General features: G+C 25.8%; 1 protein-coding gene across 1 annotated transcript; it reads left to right on the top strand.

Annotated features, from left to right (window-relative positions):
• The first annotated feature begins 11,403 nt into the window (after window positions 1-11,403).
• On the top strand, window positions 11,404-13,192 carry LOC114195572 (transcription factor bHLH85-like). Its single transcript, XM_028086089.1, has 5 exons — window positions 11,404-12,093; window positions 12,203-12,448; window positions 12,537-12,602; window positions 12,709-12,774; window positions 12,882-13,192. The coding sequence occupies exons 1-5, from the start codon at window positions 11,500-11,502 to the stop codon at window positions 12,978-12,980; spliced, it is 1,071 nt and encodes a 356-aa protein (XP_027941890.1). The 5' UTR covers window positions 11,404-11,499; the 3' UTR covers window positions 12,981-13,192.
• Window positions 13,193-14,243: the final 1,051 nt, after the last annotated feature.

Raw genomic sequence — 14,243 nt, 5'->3', positions numbered from 1 at the left:
ATTCAAACATATTTATCAGATTATTGTATATTGACATTATACAGTGGCGAAAATTTTAAAAACATTAGATTTTTTTTTATTCTTTTTTTTAGTTTGATACATGATTCAAGATATCCTAGTCATTTTATTGTTACCAACGTTCTACTAACATATGAACTCACATGCAAATTGAATGAACTATAAAAAATCTAAATGCATGATATTTTTTTAAAGACCAATTAACCATTGCACAATTTTTGTAGGATAATTTTTAATAACTACTCCTAAAATAAGCAAGTTAAATAAACATATAGAGCTACACAAATTATTTGAAGGAAACTATTTTTCACAAATTAATTCAGTCATTATTTATAAGAGGTCAACAACAAATAACTTATAGGAGGTTAAAAAAAATGATGAAGGCCAAAAATTATAGAATATAAGCCATACCACAAAGTTAAGAAAACCATTATAGCTCGAAACAAGTTTTGTGATCCGATTTTATGAGGGTTGCCTAGGATTTAGATTTGTGTGTGAAATTAATGAAGCTTATATGTTGAAATTTTGTGAAGAAAGATAAGTATGGTTCTCAATGTTGAAATTTTGTTGAAGTTTATATGTTTAAAATAAACTTTTATAAGCATTTTAAAAATGAAAATAGCCATTGTAACATACAAAAATGTTTACAATGAAATATTTTGATATATAATGTATTAGAATTATATTATTATTGCAAGAAAATATATATATATATATATATATATATATATATATATAAAATAATTAATCATCAATTGATTAAAGATAATGTTTCTTTGTACTAAAGATAATAAAAGTAATTAAGTTTTGGTATTAAAAGATAATAAAATAATGATAACTTTTATATCTTGATAAATCATATAAAAAAATATGAAGTGTTTTAATTATAATACAAAATATTATTATAAAATAATATAAATATATTTCAATCAATAAAATAGTTACAATATTTATGAATGTAACATAATACATGTAAATAAAATTACTGATAATAGGGTATTATATAGTTAAATAATGTTATTTTAAAATTATATTATATTTATACTATAGGTAACTTTATAGTTAATAGATATGTTGCTTTGGTGAGGTTCATTGGCAGCATGTGAGAACATTGTATTAAAATATGAGATAGGTATATAAATAGTCGGAATCAGCATAGATATAGATAAGATAAAAAGGTGGTTAATGACTGTAGTTAAAAGAATGTATTAGAAATTTAACGCTTAAAAATTGAATCTAATAAGTATTGTTTCTTAAGAATAGCATCTAGCTGAAACTACGTATTCCATTTAATCCTTTCAGATTTTGCATGTGGATTTCATTATACAAGCATTAAATGCAGGTGATAAAGAACAATCAAAGTTTACTTCTTTCATATTCACGCTGCTATAAATAGATTCAATAAAAGGTGAAAAGGTGAGAATATGAATGAGAAATAAACTTATTTGCATGTGTATTGTTTGAATGTGTATACGTTGTGATGAAAAAATTTAGTATCGATCGAGTATAGATATGAATAGTAAAATTATTCAACTTTTTTAATTGAATATGAGAATGAGAATAAAGATGTGCATATTTGTCTTGTATTGTACTCATATACCTATTATATATTTGTTCATGTTTAAATTACTAAATAATAGTATATATATATATATATATATATATATACTTTTTATTTTTTATTTATTTTAATTATATGGCTTGCTATGAAATATATTAGTATTTTCAACATATTTTTTGTCTTATCACAACCATTACAGTCAATTAAATGTTTTTTATGTCTCAAATTTAAATATTTATACTTTTTTTTATATTTTTATTTATTGTATATTTTCTTTTCACATGAGAATGTTTAACACTCTCAATTGAAGTGTTCAATAACATTTGATAAACTTTGTTAATTTTTTTTATTTGTTATTTAATTTTATAATGTAGAATATTATTTTGATATTTTTTATATAATTATTCTTATTTTTCAACTCATTATTATATGTGTAATTTTATCACTATAATTGTATAAATAAATCTTATTTAGTATAATATAATAATTTAATGTAGTTCCAATAAATATATTTCATCACTACCCAACATATATTAAAGTTCAAAAGATGAAAGATGTATGTTAAAATTATATTATTACTATTAATTTAATCTATGTTCTTTATGTGATTTGATCAAATGGTGTGTTATAATTTTTATCAGTGTATAAAAAAATATATTTCATTACTATTTAAAAAATTGAAGTAAACAAACATTTAAAATATTTATTTTCCTTTTATCTATTTTTAAAAATATTTAAAATTTTATCAATTAAGGTTTCATTAATATTTGTAAATTTAATAAATATTTTAGTTTTCATTAAATTTTATTTGATATTCTAATTTGAAATATACATAATTATAATTATAATTTTTTTATAAACATTTGTGATTGAAAAACAACCCTAGTTTAATATTAAATATTTTATAATATTATGTTTATAAAAATTTTAATTATTATATAAAAATTAATTAATGAATAAAAAATGGATACAGATACAAGTACAAATATATATTTATTATTCAGTAAAAATGATAATAAAATAAAAATTTAATATCCGTTAAATTTGGATGCAGAAATAAGTATGATTTTTTTTTTGGAATTAGATATGAGAAACTTTTTGATAGAAAAGACATTTTTCATCTATCAAGTTATTTTTATTTTAACTTTCAATTGTTAGTAGATATTTGAAAGAAAAAAAATATAATTCATAAATTAGTTAGTGTAAAACATTTAATATATTAAAATTTGAGCAATACTTAACTTTGATGGAAAGGACTTTGTCGTCGTTATCGATGGCGTTCAATTATAGACTCTGAATTTACTAAGCTTTCGAGATTAGTTTTTTTTTTTTTTTTTTAAATTGTTTGTTCCATATTCCCTTTTCTCTGTCTTAAATGTTCTCTAATAATCAGCACTCCTTCCACTTTATTTGTGTCTACATATTATAATTGTTTTAATTTATAATTATTGCATTAATTTGACTAGTTTTATTTTCAATGGATGTTTGGGCTACAGTGATCCCTCTTTTCAAGCCCGGGTGAATTATTTAAAACATTTTACTCTTTTATTAGCATGAATTTCTTTATTTTTTTATCAGTTTTTTTATCAATACTAATTTATGATTTTCTTACAATCATATATTTGTGTGATGGTGATAATGTATATGAGGTACCATTAATCTAATAGATAGATATATTATCTTTGAAGAGAGACTTTAAATATGCTTATTTGTGCGAATGCAACTTTTTCAAGTACAAATTAAATTAAAAAAGTGACATATATATATTTTTTACTTTGTTAAAACATTTTATATTTGTTCAACATAATAAAACACGTCATTATTTAATAAAATTCCTAGTATTTTATGTCATACATCTTTATATTTTAAGAGCTTGTACACGACTATATAAAGTATATAATGATTAATAGACTTTAATATGCTTTAACATAATTTTATTTTAAAAGTAGAAATTCTCCATATTTTTTTCTTCTTCTTTGGCTATACAGGGAAACGCGTTTGATTGATATGGACATGCTACCATCCACGTATATTATGCAGTTCCCAAATTAAATAATTACAAAGTTTAATTGCTTCAATACTCGTTTCCAGAAGAAGTCTGCATGAGATTAATTAATTTAACACGTCCATAATCATACTTAATAACTAATCAATTTAATACGTCTACGACATAATTATAATTAATTACTACCAAAAACACTGGAAATACATTATAGGTATAATAATACCACCCCACGACAAGTATATGACTATCTTATAATATTTTTTTTATGTGAACTTTTAAATTAGAATTTTTTTTCCTATATATTATGTATGCATTTAACATACAGGGTTTTTTTTTTGTACAATATTAATTGTTTACGTGGACCAATCGTTGTTTATGTTATTAGAGTTTACGCTTAAGGTTATATAGTTTTTTTTAGTCATCCCATTCTTAGAGAGATAATGTATAAAATTGTAGTTACGAAATACGTCTTTTCTACAAGTATTAAAGTAGTTTACACGGGGTTCGAAAAAAAATATTATTATTTGGTTCAAGTATATTAATATAGCATGTTAAATAAAATAAAATAAAAATTGTAACTCTGAAAAGGGAAATAAAATATTAATTTATTTTCAATTAAACTCCGTGTTTTTTGCACATACGTGCGCATCACCTTAACAAATACAATATTTTTTTTTTAAGTTCGTCATTTTTATGGTAGGCGCACAAAAATTCTGTAGTCAATTTTAATTTCGAAGTCGTTTTTATAGAATTTAGAACTAATTAATTGAAGACTGTGTATAATAAATGCTAAAAATTGGCTCAAATACAGTGATTAAATAAATAATTTATGAAAATTATGGACTTTCGGTCTAAGCTACTTTAAAACTTGAACTATTTTCTCTCACTTTGGGACTAATTAGTGAGTTGTATCTTATAGATCGGGTAAGATTTCTAGAAAATTGTTTTAGTTAAACAAACATGTAAGATTTTTGTCTTTTATTGAATGATATATTATTCCTAGATAGAAATTTTCAGATATTCGAGTAGTTACCTTTTGCCAATAAATATTTTATTTGGGATATAATATTACTTGGAGAGTAGTTAAAATGGGTTATTTAGCCCAAATTATTTTTGATGATTTCTTTTTTTTTCTTACTTCATAAATTAATCTAACTTTTATATTCTGTCTTCAAAATATAATGATTAATAATGATTTTGATATTTTAAAATGTATTAAAAAGAACTATAATATAATATCAGGACATTTTTAATAAGACAATACCAAAAACTCAAATAGAAAATATGAACTCCAGTTTTGGCGTGTTAAAAATAAGTAAATGTTATATTTTGATTTTAGGATTTTATATCAAATTAAAACATGTGTAACTAAACTTTACTACGGGCTTAAATGGTCTTTTATATGAGATCAGTCCATTTAATTTTAGAGAATTTTTAGAATTTACTGTTAAACTTGAACATTTATTATATTTAAGGGAGTTTTGTAATTGATTATGATAATAAATATGATACTACATAAAAAGTTTAGCAGTTCTAATAATAAATGCAGGAAATAAAAAACTAGTTTTTCTTTCTAACCTAAATATCACATTATAATCAAAATAGTTGTAGCATGTGTCATTTTATGTTGTTTTGTGTCTAGTGTAGAGTCCTTTTGCATACGTTTACAAATCTATATAATATGTCTATTCTCGACATTATTTATTAATTAACGTTAAGAAAATTTCAATCTTTACATCTACATCAATGCATTAATCAATATATAAAGTTATTTTTTTCCTACCATATATAACTACAATTTTAGTAATAAAAGGTAACATGCTTCTAAAAAGATACATATATTTTCGCTTTCTTCTTTTGTCTATATAGTACATTTTTTTTCTTTGAAGAGGTTATATATCATACATTTATATATATATATAAGCAATGACTCATCCATTCATCGATGGAATAATACAACAAATGTAAGAGATAATTAACCTGGACTTTTAACTTACGATAAATCTTAAAAATATTATGAATATATATAATTATATAATTAAAAGTATATTAGAAAAAACAGTGATAGGATCACGTGACACATATTGGTTGGATGAGGCTATATAATATTCAGTTATTTCGGTTGGTAAGGTGGTTTAACAAGACATAAGAAATTGTGAATGGAACTAAATGTTCCCATTGAGAGTTCACACGACACAGCTATGACATTTTAGCATCATGAACCCTAATTTTGAAAAGCAAGAACTTGAGGGCACATCATAGAGAATAGATAGAATTTGGAAAAGGGAATAAAATCAGATTTTTAGGGTCTCCAATAATGGTATATAGTATATATATATCTGGAGCTTCTAGATTTTATTCTGTGGGCTTTTCAACTGGTATAAGGGTTTGCTTTGGTGTTGTTGAGGAAATTAGGGTTTCTTTAAGGCATTACCAAAGGTCGTGCAATGGGCACAGCAATTTCCAAAGTACAACCCACTTTGTTTGAGACAGACAGTGCTATAAAAAATGAAGACAACAACATTGTATATCCGACACGTGTAACCGATGGGACCGGTAGCTTCGGCGGAATCTATGGACATGGACCAATGAAGTGATACAGTCTTCTTATTCTTCTCAATGTGTTTAATTCGATATTCGATTAATCTCATCTCATTCCATCCTTTCAGGAATTTCATTCATTTTTTGCACAATATTACAGCTAGAGTCGTAGCTATATATATTATATAAAAGATCATCCACATATATATACATTTCAAAATTTAAGCAAAGACTGATTGGATTTCATCATCAAACCTAAATTCGATGAATTCAAATATTGGATCTGTAATTTATGAATTATTTAATAGCTTCTTTTAATTCATTAAAATGTTTTTTTTAATTTTATGCTTATTATCCTTTAAAAATTTCATTTTTAAATATAATAGAAAGTTTATATATTTAGTCTCTGGTGGGTATCAGTCAAGTATGTTTTGTTACAAAAAAAAAGAACATTATAACATGTAACTAATATTAAAGATAAATATTTTATTTTTTATTTTGTAAATTGTTTTTAAGGTCAATGACATATTAATATTAATCTTTCGTTTAATAAACATGAGATACTTATTACAAAATCAAACATGTTTTTATTTATATTAATCATCAACAAAATTAATAAAATTAAAATTATTGTACTAAATTTTTTCTTCTTATTATACTTAAAAAAATGTATCGATAATTATTGTATTGTATTAAACTCACAATTTATATATTTTTAATATATTTAACTTTGTCTCGCTTTCTTAAAAAATGAGTCAATATAATTTTTTAATAAACTGAAAATAAAAATATTATAACAATAAATATTAAATATCAAATAATAAATTACATGCCAGTAACTTACATTGTGTATATTTGTTTCAAATGTGTCTATAATTTATGATGTGTCCAGTAATGAATATTAATTGGATTTGTCATTAATTAAGTTTGTTTTCAGGATTTAATCAATTTTTCGCTTTGTTTGACAACTTTATTTATTTGAAATTTATTTTTCATTGAAGTCTGAATTTACAAATTATAAAACTGTGAGTATTATTTAATTAAATAATAAAAAATTATTACAATTTCGCACCCTAATACTTTTTGTACTACAAGGAAGAAAATTACAAAAAAAAAAAAATCATTTGTACAAGTTGTTGGACAAATGTCATACGAATTTACGAAAATGCTAAAGAAATTTTAGTTGCACTTTTTATGTGGAACGAAACTAACCCGATCTATCTTTTGTGAACAAAATGCAGAATTAGGCAAAATAAAAATGGTATGAATAAAATTTCATAATACAAATGTCGTAATTTTTATCGGTTATTTTTTTTAAGCTTAATAACAGAAAAAAAAATACTTAGCTTACCGAATATAATAAAAGTACAAAAAATATCATAGTTACGCTTTTTAATACGATAATTATGTGTGATTTTTTATTGGATAATATTTTCTTGGAAAAGGTAAAACATTTAAGTATTTGTATGTTAATATTCCACATTGATTTGAATGGAACCTACTTATTTTTTATTGAGTTAATTTCTTAGTTAAAGATTTAAAGATCAAATTAATCTAGAAGTGGATCGATTTGAAGTTCATTCTATTATAAATTCAATCTAGACAGACTCGTCACCATTCATGGTCATGTAATGTGGTTTAATTTAATTTGTTTTTATGACTATGTGCTATGTTTAACCTATATTCTTCCTTATCCTTGAATAGATTAATGCAAAAAAGTAGGTACAATATTATTTAATGAATATTAGAACTATTGTACTATCATGTAACATTCAATGGGTAGCTGGAAGAAAACACAGATATTTTTTGGCCATAAACATAAACAAGTTTGACTTTGTAATATATACAAATTCACAGCAATGTCAATTTCGTATGAAGCTGTACTTCGTTGCTGTCAATGAGTTGGAAGATATAACATCAAAATAATTTCATGTTTTTCATGTTATTTATACTCTTTTAAGACTTCAAGGATTTTTTTAGTCAAAATGTTTTTTCATTTGATTCCAAGTTTTATTGATATCATTCTTGTAATAAAAAATTGGTTTAATTAGTGGGATGTTTTCATTTAGATGTGTAAATTTGGTATCCGCTTTTAAAAAGATGTCAATTGAGTCTTACTTTTTTAAAAGATGACTCAATTAGGTCCTCAGCAAAAAAATATTAACACCGTTAACAATATTGATATTTAAAATGACTTACAAAATTAAATATTTATATTTATATCAAAATTTAGTGGTAAAAGTCATGAATTAAGTTAAAGACTTTAGTAATTTTTGTCTGAAAGGGACTTGAGACATTTTTTCAAAAGTTGAGACTGAATTGACAATTTTTAAAAATGAATATCGAACTGACACATCTGAACGAAAATGGATATTATCCGACTAATTAAACTTAAAAAATTATATAAACAATTTTGGTACCGCCTTCGTAATTTTTTTTACCTTATTTATATTTATAATAAAATGTTGATTTTTATGATAATTATTTTTTTAGTCTTACTTAAAATCATTTTTAATTGATTATTTGTGTAAAAGAAAAAGGTAAAATTGACCCTACATGAATTGACCGCTATTTGATGTGTAATTATTATTCTTAAGCTTATCCTAGTTGGAGACTAAACATTTTAATTCGAATAATAAGATAGAAAGAAGAACATTTGATTTCCTTTATTGTTTCTTAAGCACTTTAATGTATACGTTTATAATGTGTCAAATTAATCTCTATTAAACTACGAAGAGAGGAAAGAGAAAAAATAATATAAATTCTTTTCTGTGAAAGCAATAAGATATAACACCATGTCTGTTGAAAATGGAAAAATATAAATAGGAAATTCTTTAATCAACAATGAATGTCTTTATATTAAAAAAACATAGTTATTTTTCGCACTTTTAAATTTGATTATATCATTAATCAACATCAGGAATGATTTAAAATAATAAAAGAAAGGATTATTTTAGAGAGAATAGAAGAAAGTTTGAAAAGTATCTACTTTGGATTAATTTATAGGAAATTATTTAAGCTTAACAATGATATTGTGAGTTTGAGAGTTATGGGCTTGTATACAAATAAAATCAATTAATTTTAGATTTATTAATTAAAAAGCATACTTAGGTTCATTTAGTATCGTTGATCGTTGATGGCATACAATAGAGAATAAGATTTTCTGAATTATTCTCGTTTGTGTCTAATGAAGATGATTTATAGAATTTAAAATAATGATATTTTTAAATAATAAAATTGTTAACTGAAAAATAACTCTGATTAATGTTAATCGAAAAATAACTCTGGTTAATGATCTTATCAACATTGTTTGAAAATAATCTCATCTATCATCTACTAAAACTAATATGTTAATGTTAATTGAAAAAAAAAATTGTTTGAAACATTATTTATGCAGATGAAAAATATCCTAATTAACATCAATTGAAAAATAACATTGTCTATCTGTCAAAAAATAAATAACCTAGTATTAAGTTAACGATGTGATCTTGATTTAGCAAACAGTTCATTAAAGATGAGTCGATAATATCACGACTAAAGTCAAATCGGAGAGAATATGAAAAGAAAATATATAAATTAAAAGAAAATAGATAATATGAATATTTTCAAATTAAAAGTTTTTAATTTTAAGTAATCAAATAGTTTTCATAAATTACTGCAATTTTTTTTATTTTTTTATGAAAACAAAAACATAGTTATTATAAATCATTTCAAATGTTTGATAAAAAAACGTATTTGAAGAGAATTAGGACCTTTTTTTCAACGAAACATATACGAGGCTCTGGTTTTTAACTTGCTAATTCTGTACACATAGCTTTTGTATTATTATCATACCCTTTACTAATCTCCATAGACTAGTAGTAACATAAATTGTTCTACTATTATTGCTTGTCCCATAGGAAGTTAATTAACCTTTTGGATTATATTTTGTATAACCTTCCTAAGATTATGGACAACCTTTTTTTTTTTTCAAAACATTGTTCAAGTTTTTGTTCAAAACCATTACAAGTATATCTCTAATCATAACCTAGTCAAACTATTATATGTATACGAGGTGCAGAAATTCAAATGCTGCTACCTAGAATAAAACTTGGCAAGTATATGCGAAATGTAGATACGCGAGTGCCCTACAGCCTGGAGGACATGATCTGTGAGATACCAAAGTCTGGAATAAGGCTAAACAAAAAACGATTTCTTCATCATTATATACTAAATAAGATACGAGAATCCTTCCACATATTAGTGTGTGCCATTTTTTCTTAGAAGTGAAAAATCCTTGTTCAGTGATGTTAAAACTGAGAAACAAACACAGTCTCAGACCGTGTTAACAAACAGGTATTCTACTGAACGTTTGAATACTTTTAACGTTAAAACAAATGTTATTATTGGACAGCAATACCTTACATATGTTTAGTATAGTTTATGACGACACAGTACTACTTAGGCCAAGAAAAACATAACAACGTAGGTGGACAACATATAAGACCTATCTCAGTAAGGTTAAATTTGTTAGAAATGGACTTTAAACCTAACACAACTCCACAAAACTGACTTGTAAAATGAAGATTGCACCTACTTATATATAGTAAAATTGGTTGTCTCTAGTAAAATTGGTTGTCTCTGGTGGATGCGGGGTTTCCAATAAAAACACAGAAAATGCACAAAGAAGAAGATGTATGTATTTTGGTTGATAAAAAGTGCAGACATACATTGAAGCAATGGTGAATTTGTTACAGCAAGGAGACAAAGAGCGTTGTCCACGGTTGATGTGTCGGTCCATGAAGTGGTTTAAAGAAAGTGAGATCATCCCACGATGTAGCCGTCCATGGACCTTCAATTTTCTATTCCCTCACAGAATTCCTCTGCGTTTATTATATTCATATATGGGACTCCCACGTTCGTTCTTCAACCTCAACAACGCGCATGCTAAGTTAACTCCACTTCTAACTCCTAACTACATCACTGTCACCATTAATTAACACCCTTGTTAATCTCGCTTACTGCCTCTCAATCTGTTTTCAGCACACTTTTATTCAGTCTTAAGCTGTTTATAAACCCCTTCAAAAATTATCATTATTCTAAATTATCACGCATGAACTTGGTCCCATATGAGTTGTACTTTGCCCCTCAGTGGACTCCTGAGTTCAGTTACAGAGAATTAGGACCTATCCATCACACAATGATTACCAATTTAAAATGCTATTTGCAAATGAAGTCAATGCTTACACTAACACTTTTCCTGGGATTCAGTATAAATATGTCTATAGTTTTTGCTTATGCCAAGCCAACATTTATTAGCTTCAATTCTCTTTATTGGACCACACAAGAAAAAACCTTCAATTCTCTCTTCTTTTTTTCCTAAACACACGACAGAATGGAACCTGTTGGAGCTTTCCCTGATGGAGAATGGGATTGCTTTCGCAGGATGTTTGATCATGAGCATGATTTCACACAGGAATTTCCTCTTCTGCTTGATGGGGGCGATGAACTGAACATTGTGACACAGCAAGCCAATTTCTGTGCTGCTCCTGAAGCTGCTGAAAATGAGCTCATGTTTTATTCTTTAGATGCTCACAACAATTCAAATTCTTCACAGTATATTTCTCAGGAAAGTAGCTATAGTAACAGTAGCAATTGTAGTGGTGATGACACTGTGTTCATTGCCAATCCGGGTAGCTCAAACTATTATTTTAGTTACCCTGATCACATGTTAGCAAATAATGCATGTGTATATTCCTTGGATGAGAAACATTTTGCCCCTTTTGCTCCGTCGCTTGGTAACATTGCAACCGAGGAGAGTGTGAAGCTGTATCAAGAATTGGCAAGTGACAGATTGGAGAATTCTGAATGCAATCAAATGGAACCTGTTGTTTTTCCCTCCAAGAGGAAGCTTGATGATGTCCCTGCTGAAGGTAAAATCAACAACAGATCAGAGAATCACAAGAAAAAAGCTCGTGTTTTAAAAGAAGTAAGTTTTGTCTCTGATATATGATTTTAGGCTGAAACTGATCGAAACTTAATATTTGGTCTACATTGAAGGTGCAAATTGATAACAATGTTCTGTGTTTCAATATCAGGTGCAAGGATGTATGAAGAACAACACATGGTCCAAGAAGAATGAGAAACATGACAGCAATAGGGAAGATGCAGAAGAGAGAAATGCAGGATCAGATGGACAAAGCTCTAGCAGTTACATGTCAGATGATGATAACAAGGAAAATATTGGAGGAGCTAATTCAGAATCTAAATCTGCTCTCAACTCAAATGGAAAAACAAGAGCAAGTAGGGGATCAGCAACAGATCCCCAGAGTCTGTATGCAAGGGTATATAGACATTTAATCAGTCACTTTAAATGCAAAACCTCTTTTCATTTCATTTCATGGCACTTACACTCCTACTTGAATCTTGCAGAAAAGAAGAGAGAGAATAAATGAACGATTAAGAATCCTACAGAATCTTGTCCCTAATGGAACTAAGGTAAATAAATAATGTTCATCAAACTCTTGTTTCTTGACAAAAATATATGAAAGTGTATCCTAATGGAGTTGTGTATTAACTTCACGGATGGATGTGTGTACTGCAGGTTGATATAAGTACAATGCTTGAAGAGGCAGTGAATTATGTGAAATTTTTGCAGCTTCAAATCAAGGTATGCATATGAATAGCATAAAACTGAAAACCATGTTTCAAATTTGGAAATTTTAACCTTTGTACAATCAAATTGTAACAATTTTTGTCTGGTTTTTTCTGGTGTAGCTTTTAAGCTCTGATGATCTATGGATGTATGCTCCACTTGCTTATAATGGACTTGACATTGGAATCAATCTGAACCTGAAGAACTCGCTACCACTCTGAGATCAAAGAGGGTAAACTCTAGAGGACATGTTTACCGTTTTAACAACAAACGGAAAACAACTACATAGAACAAAAAAAGTGTAAAATAAGATTGTTATTCTAACTTGTTATTGTTAACTAATATGAATAAAATAGTAGTTTCATTCTTACAGAGAAGGATACTTCTGTTTAATCATGTGGGGTTTTTGACTTTCTTGTGATAATCATTAAACTATTTGAAAGCCAACTTTTTGTGCTCTAATTTGGTGGGTGCCTGGGTTCAAAGAACATTGTAAAACCAAAATGGACAAGTTACAGTTCCACCACCTATATAAAGTTCTGACAAAGAAATCAATCAAACTTTTGGGAGTAATACCATTGAATCAATTTAGCTTAGCACCAAGTTTAACAAGTTTAGTGGTAATTTTAATGATAATTAGAAACTATATCAGCAAATAATTTCATGGAGTTGATGTTTTTTTTTTTTTCATGAGTACTGATATTTTTAAAATTAAAACTAATATCAAAGGCAATCTGTTGAAAATCGATTCAAAATTTTAGTTAACATAATATCATGTTAAATATTATGTTATTTTATAACACCATACTTTTAATATTTAAAAATAGGATGATTTAATTAAAAAATCATCAAATTAAGCTGGAGAAGTTTATTTTGTATATATAATTTGTTTGAATCATTTATAGACTTGAATGTTAAAGCAATCCATTTTCCCATATTCATTTGATTCAACCACAACAATATTTTTCCAATCAAACCATTAAAAAAATATCCATTAAATCAAATTTGTTTTCTTTATTTTATTGAAATTTAATTAATTTTAAATTTTCTGGTAAATTTGATTATTTTTAATTAATTTTTTATTAAAAAAATCATTTTATTAACTATCCAAAAGTTTTATACTTTTTCAATTGAATAACTGTCATATGAATTTGTTGTCAACTATGTTGAAGGGGTTATTACTTATGTTGTCTCATTGCATTCTCAACATGAAAAATAAGAAATCACACTTAAATTTTAGGTTTATAATAATATTAGGTATTTTCAATTTTTTTTATTAAAAATATTTATTATATTAAGTATTTGGAATATTTATATTTTAAAATTGAGTATCTCTTCTTTGATTTTGTCTGTTTTTTTAAGCAGAGTAATGTAACTTTTTAATTTTGCAGTCTCAAGCATAACACTTCCCACATGAAAAACAATAAAAATAATCTCAAACCCTAATTATTTTTATAAAAAAATGTTGTTTTGCTTTTCATTAA

This window comes from Vigna unguiculata, chromosome 8 (assembly GCF_004118075.2).
Source record: "Vigna unguiculata cultivar IT97K-499-35 chromosome 8, ASM411807v1, whole genome shotgun sequence".
NCBI lineage: Eukaryota > Viridiplantae > Streptophyta > Magnoliopsida > Fabales > Fabaceae > Vigna > Vigna unguiculata.
This window is presented reverse-complemented; position numbering and strand designations above follow the sequence as displayed.

Excerpts from the sequence above, each read along its gene's own strand:
- LOC114195572 (XM_028086089.1), top strand. The coding sequence starts at position 11,500 with ATGGAACCTGTTGGAGCTTTCCCTGATGGAGAATGGGATTGCTTTCGC. Across the intron at positions 12,094-12,202 it reads AAGCTCGTGTTTTAAAAGAA|GTGCAAGGATGTATGAAGAA; the intron begins GTAAGTTTTGTC and ends TTTCAATATCAG. Across the intron at positions 12,775-12,881 it reads TTTTGCAGCTTCAAATCAAG|CTTTTAAGCTCTGATGATCT; the intron begins GTATGCATATGA and ends TTTCTGGTGTAG.